At 44.1% G+C, this 15,982-nt stretch overlaps 2 protein-coding genes across 3 annotated transcripts in view; one reads left to right on the top strand and one right to left on the bottom strand.

The window, feature by feature from the left end:
- Positions 1–4,328, top strand: part of LOC124001679 — an 18,455-nt gene extending 14,127 nt beyond the window's left edge. For both annotated transcript variants that reach the window (XM_046308686.1, XM_046308681.1), the window contains exons 14-18: positions 2,569–2,787; positions 2,926–3,408; positions 3,618–3,722; positions 3,812–3,903; positions 4,015–4,328. In XM_046308686.1, coding sequence (XP_046164642.1) covers positions 2,569–2,787; positions 2,926–3,408; positions 3,618–3,722; positions 3,812–3,903; positions 4,015–4,117 — 1,002 coding nt within the window. In that variant the 3' untranslated portion in view covers positions 4,118–4,328. The remainder of the gene's footprint in view (positions 1–2,568; positions 2,788–2,925; positions 3,409–3,617; positions 3,723–3,811; positions 3,904–4,014) is intronic.
- On the bottom strand, positions 4,319–15,951 carry LOC124001720 (dnaJ homolog subfamily A member 2-like). The gene is made up of 9 exons (XM_046308732.1): positions 15,763–15,951; positions 15,058–15,117; positions 14,303–14,538; positions 14,128–14,208; positions 13,841–13,974; positions 13,541–13,737; positions 13,167–13,311; positions 12,957–13,084; positions 4,319–5,906 (listed from the first exon to the last, which is right to left on the bottom strand). The coding sequence occupies exons 1-9, from the start codon at positions 15,838–15,840 to the stop codon at positions 5,718–5,720; spliced, it is 1,248 nt and encodes a 415-aa protein (XP_046164688.1). The 5' UTR covers positions 15,841–15,951; the 3' UTR covers positions 4,319–5,717.
- Positions 15,952–15,982: the final 31 nt, after the last annotated feature.

The following is a 15,982-nucleotide window of genomic DNA, read 5'->3' as shown; positions in this document are numbered from 1 at the left end:
CAACACGTAATGAATTCATACTACAGAATAGTAGGCAGCCAATACAGTAGTTGGCGGCATGCACCTTTAATATTTGTTTGCAGACCACCATAATACAGAAGAGGAACAAGCCATACAATTTATGTAATAACCTCATTATTATGGAATTCTAAAGCAATTTTTTGTGTCATGATGTGGCCCTCTTTGGGTATAGCGTGCCTTCCCCCCCTCTCTCTCGTCTACACCCATGCTGCTGTTATCTCAGGTCGTAAATTCCTGGAGGAGACTCTCTTCCTCATGGCCAGACAGTATAGAGAGAGAAACGGTTTCACAGGAGAACAACGGAACCTCTTCTCCAGCATAGAACTTGAGGACTGAACAATGTACATGTTTGGAGAAGGTGTACACGGTCGGGGGAAGAATCCAGCTACGACCGATCCATTTCTTTTCATGTTTGTGAAACAATACAGCCACATTACCATAACTGTTTATACAAGAGTCTCAGTTAGGAGGCTTGCATCTAATTGTTGTATAAAATGAATGAGTAAAGATGAAACTATTTGTGAAATTTTGTAATTTAATTTTGAACTGTTTAATGAAGGAAACTCCAATTGCCTTTGGAGTTTAACTAAATCATTGGCCCGCCCCATGAGCACAGGCTTTAATCTGACGTCATGGGACAGCCCCTTTCTGCTCTCCCGCATATAACCCCCACCTTAGGAATTTATCTTCAGACCATGCTTCTCTCAATCATTAGAGGGCTAAGGTTTGAGTAGTGACCATGCTTCACTCAATTACGAGAGGGCTAAGGTCTGAGTAGAGACCAGCTTACCTCGATAACCACGAGAGGGCTAAGGTCTGAGTAGAGACCAGCTTACCTCGATAACCACGAGAGGGCTAAGGTCTGAGTAGAGACCAGCTTACCTCGATAACCACGAGAGGGCTAAGGTCTGAGTAGAGACCAGCTTACCTCGATAACCACGAGAGGGCTCAGGTTTCAGACGATTGCGGAATTCTTAACCATATCACGTGTTTCAACTCTGAGACTATCGAACCGACAGAATAAGAACAAATCTTGGATACTAATTACTTGTCTGCAGCTAGGAATTGTGTACCATTGAACGACAACCGCCGAAACATATATCCTATAACAACATTGCTGAATGTTACTCTGAACTATCCATTCTAACCACGGCAGAGAGAGAGAGAGAGAGAGAGAGAGAGAGAGAGAGAGAGAGAGAGAGAGAGAGAGAGAGAGAGAGAGAGAGAGAGAGACAAACTCTCCAAAAGAAACAAACTTTCCAACAGAGATTACAACGACACACTGAGCGTAAATGTATATATTGATTGCAATTATTCCCGATGAGTGAGTGTTCATGTGCAAAGGATTAGCATTTCAATTGTTATAATTATCAACTTTGTAGTGTCTTTTATCTTTCGCGCCCTCCTCAGTCCCTTTGTCTAACAAGCCGCCATGCCGGTTTAGCCCACTAGGGAACATTCCCCTATCATTTACTTGTAACCATATCTACTTATTTGTTTTGTGCATTTCTGTGATTATTTAGTTAGTTAGTAAATAAATGATTTAAGACAATTGATGTATGGATGATTCATAGTGAAGACTAGGTTCATGCAGATAACCAACAATTTACGACGTTTGGCATGAGACTAACGTGAGGTAAAGAAAAATGTATTCATTAGAAGACTAATTGATCAGATATTAAATGATCTGAAAGTTACATTAGAAAAATTATAACTTTGTAATCTGAATATTTTCCTTGGTGCCCCGACTTCCTAGTTAATTACAGTTACATGATTAATTTAGTTTAATCACGTAATAATAAGAACTTTTTATAAAAAATAAGTGTTCAGTTTAATGATGCCAAGGACGAGACACTAGCTAAGTCTTATGTAACAACAATGTTGCTATTGTTATGATCAAAAAGTTACTACAGATAAGAAATTGATGTCAAGTGTTACTGTATGTCTCACTTATTTTGAAAATATGTTGTCATTTTGATGCTGCAAACGTGGTCTTCTCTAATGTTGAGGCGATTCAATGTACTTCAAGTATGTCATTCTAGCTATAGTCTATATTCATATCTAAGAACCCTCCAAACCATATGCTTATGATAATATATTTAGACTAATTCAACTACAGTGCCTTGAGAAAGTATTCATGCCCCTTGACTTATTCCAAATATTGTGTTACAGCCTGAATTCAAAATGTATTACATTCATATTTTGACTCACTCATCTACGCACAATATCCCATAATGACAAAGTGAAAACATGTTTTTAGAAATCTTAGCAAATGTATTGAAAATGAGGGCGAAGGTTCACCTTCCAACAGGACAACAACCCTAAGCACACAGCAAAGACAACACAGGAGTGGCTTTGGGACAAGTATCTGAATGTCCTTGAGGGGCTCAGCCAGAGCCCAGACTTTAATAGTGAATCTGAATACTTTCCGAATGCACTGTATATAAACTATATTTGGCCCAGGTCCGTCTCACACACAGATCTAGGATCAGAAACACTGTCACACAGAGATCTGAACTGTGTATTCTTTGTGTTGTGGTTATGTAGGTCATGTCTACTGCAACAGAGCAACAAGAGGAAGTGGGTGAGGTGAGTGTGCTCTGTGACACACACAACACCCCTGGATACACACCTGGACACATACACTACAACGACACAACCAGAGACACAGACCAGGGGAAGGTGTTGGACTCGTCTCTGTTCCAGTACAGCTCTGAGGTTGAACAGCTCTTACCGCCTACAGACCAGCACCCCATCACGGGCCAGGTAGTCTGTTAGTCTCTCTAAGATTCCGTCTGGCTCTCAGATTCCATGTGGCACTCTTAAGATTCTGTTTGGCTCGCCAATGTTCCAGCTGGCTCACTAAGGTTCAGATTATAACTGTGATGACTGTGTGTGTTGCAGAAGGAGTTGGTGATGGAGCAGTCAGAGAAGACAGAAACACTTTCTAATGTGCCCACACACACCCCTATCATACAAACTGAGGAGCCTCCAACATGGGGCAGAGCCCAACAGGAGGCTAAGAAAAGGTGCGGAAGTCCAACTGTCGATGAGGAATACACTGATGACCTCACTGCTTTGGGAGCCAATGGAAGTGCTTACCCGCCCTCTTTGGGAGGGGAGAGGGAGGACATGACAGAGCTCTGGGCCCCGAGTAGACCTGCACCCCTTACATCAGCCCAGGAGACCCTCAACACCCCACACACTACTCTAGAGGGAGACAGATCAATGGAGGGAGAGAAAACAATGGGGAGTGTGATGGAGAGAGAGAGGACATTGGAGCCAGTCTCTATGATGGAGAGAGAGAAAACAATGCGCAGCTTGGTGGACCTGCAGAGGAAGGTGGAGCAGAAACAACAGCGAGACAGAGAGAGACAATTACTGAGGGTGAGACAACTACTGAGAGTGAGATGGAGGGGGGGGTGATCAAGAGAAGGGAGAGAGAAAGAAGGAATGGAATAGACAGGGACAACTAATGAGGGTGTGTGAGAGAGCGAGAGCGATGTACAGAGGGTGGGTTTTAGGAAGAAAGGCACAGAAGAAAGATTTTTTTTTATAGATGTCACTAAGGCATGCGACTACTTCCTGTGTGTCAGGTCCAGGAGCGGCTGTCAATCATTCAGAACAAGAAGTCCCAGGAAGACCTGATGGGCCTCAGACAGACTGACAGACTCCGACACCTCACACATAACCTGCCCCAGGTGACAAACACACACACAACCACATGTAATATACCCCATTGTCAGGCAATGGAGCGGGTGTGTGATTCTGGACTGTGTGTTTCTGTCAGGCGGATAAGAGTCAGCAGAAGACAGTGGTCAGAGAAAGACTGGAGCAGCTGAGGAGAGAACGCTCCTATGTCATGCAGTCCAAACGAGACAGGTAACACACACACACTATGTAAGAGATACAGGTAACAAACCAGACTGGTGTCAAGTTCCACCTTTCACTCGTTCTTTATTCCCCCTCTTTCACTTTTGCTCTCCCTCCCAGGAATACAGCAGGCTTCAAGGAGCTGCTGGGTCCAGTGAGACTCCACAGTGCAGAGACAGACGACACTGCTGACTCACTCAGGCTAGCCACCAGCGCAAGCTAATTATGCTATTCCTACACAGCTGTCTCACTAGAAATCTACTGGTATTTGCTGGTTAAAGTCCCACCCCAGCTGATCCCCCCTCAATCTGTCAGTCACTACACTACTACCCACCCTGTTTACAAGCCACATTAGCCATTTCTGGCTTCTTCTGTCATTGGCTTATACTGTAGCCTGATAAGTGGATGAACACAAAAACAGAGCTGATGGTGACAGTTTATTATACAGTTTAATTGTCATCCTAACAAACATGAGCATCAAACAATAATAACATCATTTACTAAATAAAGCCCCTGTCTGTAGCGTGTCCCTCCAGTGGCCTATATAGCATATATACAGTGACAGTCAGATGACTACATCTCTACAGTTTAAAGTAGCCTCCTATCCACTCCATCTGTACTGATCTGACAGAACGACATGAGAAAGGAAATCCATGTGTGGCCTAGTAAACCATGCTGCTTTCACCTGGATCATGTTCAATAGTGCACACTAATGCAAAATGTTCAAACAGTTTTTCCAGGTAGTGTTCCAAAACATTTGTACCAACTGACCATGACCATGCGGTCTTGTCCCATCAGTGCAGATGAAGAACAGGAATTTGGATAGGAGGGAAGGAGGCAACTGTAGAGTATTGAGATGTGACCGTGCACAGGGGCTGGGGTTGGTATTTACAGAGCTAAGGGAATGGAAGCTGAGATGGCATGTGTGACAGTTGTACTGGCATGGAAAGTTGTGTATAATGCACAGGTCAGAGGTTAGGGGCTAAATGTTACATGGTCAAGGTGGGAGAGAAGTTCAACACACTCAATTGTTTTTATCTTTAATTGAACATAAAACGAGGTCTCCATTCACATTGGCGATACACACAGAACACACACCGCTATGAGCAGAGAAGCCAGAACATTCTACAGCAGCTCACACACACCCAGCTCCTAAATCACACACGCGCACACACACTCAGTTTAGAGTATGCTACTCAAGACAAGCTCTGTGGTCACACGCACGCATGCGCAAAAGCACAATCCTTACACAGAAGAGAAACATGTTGTTTTCTGACAAAGGTAAATAAGCCTAAAGATTCAAGCTATTTTATTGGTGGAGAGAAATCTGACCAGGTAGTCCCGATGTGCCTCAGCGATGGGAGACGTTTGAGCTTACAGGAAGCAATACAATAGCTTTCTGTGTGGCTCAGCAGGCCGCCGTGTAGACCAGGGGCTATGGTAGGTTTGTGTTAAATGTGTTTTCAGCATGCGCTGGTGTGTGACTAAGACTAGACTACAACACTGAAGCCTGTTAGAAGATAAATTAATAATTTCACTAGACAATATTTTCATTTTGTACACTAGGTTCCCAAATGACAACGTTTCCAGACAGATGTAGAGCCTACAAACCTAAGATGTCAAATGGTCACTAAACATCCATCACAGCCTGCTGACCACACTCAAACACACACACTGATTGGCTGATGGAGGAATGAAGAGGAATGAAGAGGATTGAGGGTCCTGATGGGACCTGGGGGAGGGGCAGTGGAGGGGTGCCCTTCCCTCAGAGTACTCAACAGATGGGCACACAGACCAGTGAGAGAAGTGTGTATGTATTCAGTCTACTGGTGGGCACACTGTACCCCTGGGCCATGTGGTCCACCCTCCTCATCAGAGCTGTCGTTGTAGGCCTCTCTCCTGGCCCCCGCTGACCCCTGACCTCGGACCTCACAGTCCTGGAGGTCAACCTCTTCCGCCTCCGATGAGATAACTGGAACCTCCGCACGCCCAGGCAGCAGATCCTCCAACTCCTAAAGAAATACAGGCAAAACACACATTCTGCATATCTCAGTACCAGGTTAGCTAGTAATAGCGGTCTTTTGGATGATACAAAAATGTAATCAGCCTATAGGTTAATTTGCATAATTTAGTGTAATTAAATTGGCAGGTGTATTTTTGTTAGTTTCAAGATGATTATTTACACACGCACAGCATACAGATACAGAGCCAAGTTTATGCAGAAAATTGATCAGACTGTGCAAGAGCTGCAGCTACAGCTCCTGTTGCTGCTGGAGTGAAACACGCCCGATCATTGCATTAAAAATAGGTACTATTTTTATTTATCAACTGGTAATTGAAGTGCACTTCCCATTCAAATGCATATACAGTGCCTTCAGAAAGTACTCACATGCTAACTTTTTCCACATTTTGTTGTGTTATAGACTGAATCACCTTTGTCAAATAATCACTTAACAATCAGATGAAAACATCATGACTGGTTGTTTATGCCACATGTCCATAAGGCTAGAGGAAGCTAACAGGATGACTACACTGTGAGCGTTGCAAAATAAATGTAGAAATTTATGTTTTTCAATTATTGCACCCACACTGCTCCCGCGCGCCAACGAGCGTCTGCGTTGCCAAGGGCTAAAATAGAAGTCAGTTCTATTTCTGACGCAGATCGCGTTGCAAGTCCTGCCTCTCCCATCTCCTCATTGGTTTATAGAAGCAGGTACCCACGTGCCATCTCCTCATTGGTTATACCCACGTGGGTGACTGAAAGACGAACGAGGTCAGTGGCGGTAATGTACCTAATTTATGAAAGTAATCAATCGCAATATAAAGTCAAGAGAAGAAAAAGCATGGAAGGAAGAGCGATGACTAGAAAAGAGTCGGGTTGACCGTTTTATGTCGGAGTAGAGGACCTTGTGCACTTCAGGTAAAATAACAACTCAATGTTTATATCCCAGGACATATTAGCTAGCAACAGCAAGCCAGCTAAAATTGACAAATTAGCTAGCAAGTGCAAGCTAACTAGCCATAAATGTTTAATGCTTTTTGACCTAATTAATATAATTGGTTCAGTTTGTTTTGAAATTTTAACCTGCGTGTCGTGATCGCGTTTGGTGTGGGGGGACAAAATAAATATATAAGTATGCAAGATGGCGCACACGAGCAGCCAGTTTGGGTTCCGTGTAATTTTTTTTTTTTTTTTTTTTTTTAAGTGACCGTGCACTTGGGTGTCCCGTAGCAACACAATCTCACATGCAATTTGTGCATATTTCTCCAAAAAGTATTTCAGGAGATTGTGTGGCTTAATTCGTGTGAAGACACATTTTTGTGCGACTTCATTCAAAGGAAAATACATTTGAGGGCAAACTTCGGAACAATCTTTTGAAAATGATTGGAGCAATGCATATTGTGCAATGGTGTTTTACACTGACTTGTCCCACACTTGTTTGTATATGTATATATATATATATCTCACACGTTTACAAAACAATATTGTTAATCAACCAGGTTGTCATCGAAATACTTATAATAGCAGCCTTACGTTAATGCCAATGCTGTTTTCTTTGCACGTTTTAACTTAATACTTTGGGATACTGGTGCTGTGTCGGAGTTTATGAGGGTTGCCAGATTGGAGTAAAAAGCTGTATTTGTCAGATTGTAAAACAAATCTGTTTGGTTTAAATCCCCTGGTGAAACTGTGGTATTTGTAAATATGATCAATTAAACAGGTTAATGTAAAATAATGAATTATGTTGGCTTACACTTATGGCAGTTTCATGATGATTATTACAGTCGTGTCAATCATGTTATATACTTAGGCATTGTTGGCTAGACTTTCATGGCAATGGCCATTAGAGCTCACTTTTCCACTATGAGCCCTGGTTAGAGTCCCTATTGCAGCTTTCACTTTATTCCGCTATATTGGTGGCAGCGTTTGGATCACCTCCAGCTCACATCTAGTTATGTGATCTAGAGGTGGGAAGCATTCGGTTTTTCAACATTGTGTTAGGTGTAATCAAGCCTTACATCAAAGTTGCCCGAAGCTGAATGGAAAGTCCAATGCCCTGACCAGTTATTCAGAAGAATCTCCTCTGTGATCCACATCATATGGGCAGACAAATAACGTAAGATTGTTATGCAGCAAAACACAACTATCCTTTTTTAGGATGCAGACCAGTAATATGAATCACTGTTGATCCATCCTGTTCTGATCTAATGAGATGGATGTAGGATTTTCTACGGCCTAGAATCGAGGCCTTTCACAGTCATGGAGGACATTGCTACGCCCTTCTTGATTCTCATTGGCGAAGACTGAACTCAAGTTAGGGGTCAGACTCTTCTATACTACTTTGTCCAACATGTTATACCCCAGAGGTTGAAAATAAACCCTTTTAAAGGGGATATAACTTGTATCATTATTATAGGGCTAGGAAAGCCATAGCCTAAAGGCTTCAGACAGAATTTCTCACTATTTATTTACGGAGAGCAATTTCTGTTTTATAACAGGTAGTATCCATTTATTTACAGTAATGTGTCAATTAATTATTGCTTTCTTCCTTGGAAATACAGAATATGTATAAAATGCCAAATATACCAAAAGCTAAATCAAGCAGAGATTTACAACTATTTAACCATGTTAATCATTACTGAAACATGCAAACTAAAAACATTTAACCAAAGATAATGAATACATGACAACCATAGCATTGAAGGCAAGGAAGTCAGCCAGCATCTGGCCTCCCTTGATAAAAATTTAAAAAAGTATACAAAAACTTGCCAATCAGCGTTGAGCTAAACTGAGCAAGTTCAATTGTGAATGGTACAGGAGCACCCCAAAAAAAGTGTCAGGGGAAACTAGCTTAAATGTTGGCGTCACTCCTATCAAATCCCATTGAGAGCACACATCATTGACAGAAAAACTTGAGTTGCTGCATCTCCTTGTGTTGTTGCCCTCTGGTGGCTGGCTAGCTAGCTAAAATTGTCCCGTTCCTAAATTAGCCATACTGGAAATAGGGATTTGAACTTGTGGTTTTGCTGAAGTTTATGTACTGGCCAATGATTAAAACGGCTCTTCTGATCCAACCATTCATTCATACATTGTTGTGCCCCTGGCCTGAGAGGATGGAAGTTCAACATGTAGCTAGATGTAGAAGGCTAATGTAGCTAACATTGCCCAAGAATGGAAGTTAGGCTAGTGAGCAAGCATTTTAGCCAGGTAGCCAACAAAAAATAAAACTGTGTACTGTATGACAGAGTGATAGACTGTTTTGTCTAGGCATATGCAAGGCACACAGGTTAACAGGTTAGAGAACAAACAACGCAATTATCACAACACATGTTGTAATATGGATTTTTTTGGGAGGGGGTTATCACCTATAGACCTTCCAAGTGGCGCAGTGGTCTATGTGCTGATGCGTCACAACAGCTGTATCACAGCCGGCCGTGACCGGGAGACACATGAGGCGGCACACAATTGGCCCAGCATTGTCCGGGTTTGGACTGGGCTTTACTTGGCTCATCACACTCTAGCGACTCCTTGTGGTGGGCCGGACGCCTGCAGGCTGACTTCGGTTGTCAGTCCAAAAGTGTTTCCACTGACACATTGGTGCAGCTGGCTTCCGGGTTAAGCGGGCAAGTGTTAAAGAAGCGTGGTTCGGCTGATCATATTTCGCAGTGCGCATGACTTGACCGTTGCCTCTCCCGAGCCCGTTGGGGAGTTGCAGCAATGAAACAAGATCGTAATTGCATCACAATTGGATATAATGAAATTGGGAAGGAAAAGGGGGTACATTTTGTTTTGTTTTATTCATTGATATGACAGTTTCAATAAATTACTTAAATGGCAGCGTTTTTTTATTGACCGAATATGAGACAATTTAGCAATTAGGATTCGTTATCTATAATGGTAGCCAGAAGCTAGCCAGAAGCTGGCCAAAAGCTGGCCAGAAGCTTGTTAGCTTCTTTACTGGCTAATCGATAGTATTCAGCTAACCACGGTTTGTGGTCATCAGCTATCCTTTAGCTCGAAAATCTACGCCAGACCGGAATATACCGGACCCATTTTCTCTCCATGTCCCCGGATTTCAACCGCAAGCTCTGGACATTTACACCTGGATCTCGCAGCTAGCTAGCTGCTATCCGTGTGACTATCGGCTTACGTCGATCCCGGAGCAAACATAAATTATTCCGGAGCTAGCCAGCTGAAGAGTTCCATCAGCCACTCCTGGGCTACAATCACCTATCTGGACCCGTTTTACTGCCAACGCGGAACCCCACCGGGCCTTCACAACTGGACTACCGACGTTATCTGCCCGAGGGAGTTATCCAGCTGGCTCCTCCGTCGCGACGTTACCTGAACGCCCATCTGAGGCCCGCTTATCGTTAGCTGTCTTATCGGCTGCTATCTGAATAGATCTATCAGACATTTTTTCTTCTTATTGGGCCTCTATAACTATATCTATTTTTTTGCGAATTGGATTGATCACCTCTACCACACGGAACCCCACTAATCCTACCGACGGAAAAGCACAAGGTGGCTAAAAACAGACCTCCATCCTATGCTAGCTTGCTACCGATGGCCCGGCTAGCTGTCTGAATCGCCGTGACCCCAACCAACCTCACTACTCACTGGACCTTTTTGATCACTCGACTAAGCATGCCTCTCCTTAATGTCAATATGCCTTGTCCATTGCTGTTCTGGTTAGTGTTTATTGGCTTATTTCACTGTAGAGCCTCTAGTCCTGCTCACTATACCTTATCCAACCTATTAGTTCCACCACCCACACATGTGATGACATCTCCTGGTTTCAATGATGCTTCTAGAGACAATATCTCTCTCATCATCACTCAATACCTAGGTTTACCTCCACTGTATTCACATCCTACCATACATTATACCTCGTCCCCAGAAACCTCCTTTTACTCTCTGTTCCAGATGTTCTCGACAACCAATTCTCATTGCTTTTAGCCCTACTCCTCTTTTCCTCTGGTGATGTAGAGGTGAATCCAGGCCCTGCAGTGCCTAGCTCCACTCCTATTCCCCAGTTGCTCTCTTTTGATGACTTCGGTAACCGTAATAGCCTTGGTTTCATGCACGTTAACATTAGAAGCCTCCTCCCTAAGTTTTTTTATTCACTGCTGTAGCACACTCTGCCAACCCAGATGTTCTAGCTGTGTCTGAATCCTTGCTTAGGAAGACCAACAAAAATTCTGAAATTTTCATCCCTAACTACAACATTTTCAGACAAGATAGAACTGCCAAAGGGGGCGGTGTTGCAATCTACTGCAAAGATAGCCTGCAGAGTTCTGTCCTACTATCCAGGTCTGTACCCAAACAATTTGAACTTCCACTTTAAAAAAAATCCATCTCTCTAAAAACAAGTCTCTCACTGTTGCCACCTGCTATAGACCACCCTCTGCCCCCAGCTGTGCTCTGGACACCATATGTGAACCGATTGCCCCCCCATCTATCTTCAGAGCGTGCTGCGAGGCGACCTAAACTGGAACATGCTTAACACCCCAGCCATCCTACAATCTAAGCTTGATGCCCTCAATCTCACACAAATTATCAATGAACCTACCAGGTACCTCCCCAAAGCCGTAAACACGGGTACCCTCATAGATCTCATCCTAACCAACTTGCCCTCTAAATACACCTCTGCTGTCTTCAAACAAGATCTCAGCGATCACTGACTGCATCCGTAAAGGATCAGCGGTCAAACGATCTCCACTCATCACTGTCAAACACTCCCTGAAGCACTGCACCCCCCCACAGCAACTCGCCAAAGTCTTCCCCATTTCTCCTTCTCCCAAATCCAGTCAGCTGATGTTCTGAAAGAGCTGCAAAATCTGGACCCCTACAAATCAACCGGGGTAGACAATCTGGACCCTTTCTTTCTAAAATTATCTGCACAAAATTGTTGCCACCCCTATTACTAGCCTGTTCAACCTCTCTTTCGTGTCATCTGAGATTCCCAAAGATTGGAAAACAGCTGCGGTCATCCCACTCTTCAAAGGGGGGGGGGGGGGACTCTTGACCCAAACTGCTACAGACCTATATCTATCCTACCCTGCCTTTCTAAGGTCTTCGAAAGCAAAGTCAACAAACAGATTACCGACCATTTCGAATCTCACTATACCCTCTCAGCTATGCAATCTGGTTTCAGAGCTGGTCATGGGGGCACCTCAGCCACACTCAAGGTACTAAACAATATCTTAACCACCATCGATAAGAAACATTACTGTGCAGCCGTATTCATTGATCTGGCCAAGGCTTTCAACTCTGTCAATCACCACATCCTCATCGGCAGACTCGACAGCCTTGGTTTCTCAAATGATTGCCTCGCCTGGTTCACCAACTACTTCTCTGATAGAGTTCAGTGTGTCAAATCGGAGGGTCTGTTGTCCGGACCTCTGGCAGTCTCTATGGCGGTACCACAGGGTTCAATTCTTGGACCGACTCTCTTCTCTGTATACATCAATGATGTTGCTCTCGCTGCTGGTGAGTCTCTGATCCACCGCTACGCAGACGACACCATTCTGTATACTTCTGGTCCTTCTTTGGACACGGTGTTAACAACCCTCCAGGCAAGCTTCAATGCCATACAACTCTCCTTCCATGGCCTCCAATTGCTCTTAAATACAAGTAAAACTAAATGCATGCTCTTCAACCGATCACTGCCTATACCTGCCCAACATCACTACTCTGGACGGCTCTGACCTAGAATTCGTGGACAACTACAAATACCTAGGTGTCTGGTTAGACTGTAAACTCTCCTACCAGACTCAGATTAAGCATCACAATCCAAAATTAAATCTAGAATTGGCTTCCTATTTCGCAACAAAGCACCCTTCACTCATGCTGCCAAACATACCCTTGTAAAACTGACCAGCCTACCAATCCTCAACTTCGGCGATGTAATTTACAAAATAGCCTCCAATACCCTACTCAACAAATTGGATGCAGTCTATCAGTGCCATCCGTTTTGTCACCAAAGCCCCATGTCCTGGACTGTGAACTAAGTGGTTGGACACCTTAGGCAGGCCAGTTGGTTCTTAGAGGTACTTACAGAGAGTTTCTCAGGACTGATCCAGTTGTTTTCAGGGAACTGGACGTCAAACTTGATGAACAGATCTCCCTTCTCAAATGGGTTCCTGTACTGAGGCATCCCCTCTCCCTTCACCACCCGGATACAACCTGACAAAAACACACAATCATCAATTTAATGATACAGGTTGGACCAAATTGATATATACTTGAGGTGATGTGTGTGTTTTACCTGGCTCTATAACCTTGCCGGGGGGATATTTGACAGCGAGCTGGCGTCCGTCGAGGTGTGTGACTGCCAGTTGGAAGCCACACAGAGCCTCCACCAGGCCGATACGCTGCGTCATGTGAAGGTCATGGCCGTCACGACGGAACCCCTTCAGAACAGACACAACACTTTCTCAGCACTTTGACCCAACTGCTCTGAATGACAAGTGGGCGAGAGTTTCAGGAATGTCTCAAAACTCAGAAGATGTGAATTGAGGGCCATCTTCATGGAGGAATCTAAGGAATTTCCAAACACTTCACTTGAAGAGGTTTCCAGTAGTTTGTTTAAGTCTTCAAGTACTCTCTGCTACAATGTGTGTGTGAGAGTGTGTATATTACCTCATGCTCCTTTTCCTGTAGGACAAGTAGTATGTCTCCAGGCTCAGTGCCTGGGGCCTGGTCAGCCTCTCCTGTGAAGCTGATCTTCTGGCCGTGTTTCATGCCTTTATCAACATGGACCTCCAACAGCTTTGTCTCCTTGTTCACCTTACGACCCTCACACTTCTTACAACGGTCCTTCTCACTGATCACCTCCCCTATACAAAAACATCAAACGGATTAGTTTCCTATAAAAAATGTGTTTCAAAAGTGTATTCATAAAATTGCAGACTATGTGAATGTGTGTTTGTGTTTTCCTACCCTCTCCGTTGCAGTCTGTGCAGACTGACTGCATCTGTTGGACCATGCCAGGAGCCAGCTGTCTGATCATGATCCTCATGCCTCTCCCTCTGCAGGCCACACACTTCTGCACCGCCCCTGCCTTACCCCCCGCACTGGAGACAGACCAAAGTGAGGAGAGTAAAGTATCACATTAAACAATATAGCTCATGTTAAAGATGTGATTTATTTCAAAAAGTGGAGTAGCTCAGCAACTACTAACATTGATTTTCACATGAAATACATTCTTTAAAAGTGTGTAAACTCACCCATTGCAGGAAGCACACAGGACATTCTTGCTGAGCTGTAGTTTGGTTGTTTTACCATTGTAGAGGTCTTCCAGTGATACTCTGTGTTAGAAAGGTAGGCAGGGATAGGTAAGGCATAACCAACAATGTCTGGATGGAAGACTAGAGAAGTGAAGGGAGAGTAACTGTTACTCACTTGAGGGGGTGCACCATATCCTCTCCTCTCCTGCGTCCCCCGTTGCGTCCTCCCCCTCCACGTCCCTGCCCCCCCATAAAGCCAAACAGCCCCCCTCCAAAGATGTGGGAGAAGATGTCGTCCATGCCAGCCCCTCCACCACCTCCCTCCCGCAGCCCCTGCTCTCCATAGCGATCATACAGCTCCTTCTTCTCTGGATTGGTCAGCACCTCATAAGCAAAACTGATCTCCTTAAACTGGGATAAAAGGGGTGAACTATTAGGGACCTTTATCATAACTACCTCCCACAGACATTCTACAACTTCAGGTGACATTTCCCACTGTTTACTTTAAATCTGCATGAACAATCACCACATGCAGTTCTCACACAGATAGATACTCATCTCCCAACGCAATAGTCTAATGTGGTTTACTTTCCTCTCCTCCATCTGCACTGATGTTACACAGGTCAGTTGAGAGATGCAGAACATGCTGGTTGGGAATTAGCTTTCACCTGCCAGTTATCTCAAGTCAGTGCTGTATATGAAGCAGATGAGACCAAGAGAGAGAAGGAGCCTCTATAGACTAGCCAGGTGCACTCCTGCTCTCGAGAGGAGGCCATTTGACTAATACCAAAGTCAATTAATACACATCTTAGTTACTGCTCAATACAGATAGGCCTGTGTAATGGTACTAACATGGCTGGTGATCGTGATGTGGCGCGATTAGCGTGTTGTGTGCTGTGTCACATGTGTGTATAACCACCTGTCTCTTACCTTGTCCCCGGCATCTGGGTTCTTATCAGGGTGGTACTCTTTGGCCAACTTGCGGTATGCCTACACACAAAAGAGACAACTACATCAGTTACTGTCTCTGGGCCAACATTTTTCTAACTGCGTAGCTTTACACTGCTGCTGCCGCAAGACCAACACTTTGTGAACCTGAAAATCTTCCAGCTAGCTAATAGTCTATAACCAGAAATTCTGATCGTATGTACTAACCGGCTAGCTAACACATAGCCTAACTAGTACCTCTATGGTTCTACACTGACAGATTTGTTTCCTCACACTAACGTTAAGCCAGCTAGCAACTGCAGCTAACTTCGAGAAGCAATCTGCAGCGCATCGTCTAGCAACGATCTGACTGTCTGGGATAACGAATGTTACTTTTCTATGCATTAAGTAAGGCCTAACGTTAGTTTCCCATATATAAAATATATCTAACCAAATTCCTAACAGCTAACTAACTGTCTAGCTACATTAGATCGAGTTGTCAATCAGAGAAAGACATAGCTAGATTTTCATTATATAAGTTATTTTCTCCAGAAATATCCGCTGTCTAACTCGCAAGGCTAGTTAGCTTAGCATCCGAACAGTGTTGGCAAGGCCACACCAACCCAGTTTTGCCGTCTAATTATTCACCAAAATGTCTGTGTAGGCACTGTGGTGTTCTTTTTTAAAACAATAACACCTGTCACGTACCTTCTTTAGCTCGTTTTCGGAAGCGGAGGGTGAGACTCCGAGGATGTCGTATAGCTTGGTATCCACAACGTTGGCCATTATGCTATCTATCTAGGGCTACACACAGAGAAAGACCTGCGGATGAAAGGAAACGAGAGAAGACAAGCCGGGTGGAAACGTCATACGCAATGCGTCAATTTGGGTCAGCGCGCTGTCAGTCAGCTGATATGCTCCAGAGAGA

Source organism: Oncorhynchus gorbuscha, linkage group LG02, assembly GCF_021184085.1.
Source record: "Oncorhynchus gorbuscha isolate QuinsamMale2020 ecotype Even-year linkage group LG02, OgorEven_v1.0, whole genome shotgun sequence".
NCBI classification, from domain to species: domain Eukaryota; kingdom Metazoa; phylum Chordata; class Actinopteri; order Salmoniformes; family Salmonidae; genus Oncorhynchus; species Oncorhynchus gorbuscha.
The sequence above is the reverse complement of the archived record's forward strand: the minus strand, read 5'-3'. Positions and strand labels throughout refer to the sequence as shown.

Excerpts from the sequence above, each read along its gene's own strand:
- LOC124001720 (XM_046308732.1), bottom strand. The coding sequence starts at position 15,840 with ATGGCCAACGTTGTGGATACCAAGCTATACGACATCCTCGGAGTCTCA. Across the intron at positions 15,118-15,762 it reads CCGAAAACGAGCTAAAGAAG|GCATACCGCAAGTTGGCCAA; the intron begins GTACGTGACAGG and ends TTTTGTGTGTAG. Across the intron at positions 5,907-12,956 it reads TCAGTCCTGAGAAACTCTCT|GAGTTGGAGGATCTGCTGCC; the intron begins GTAAGTACCTCT and ends GTATTTCTTTAG.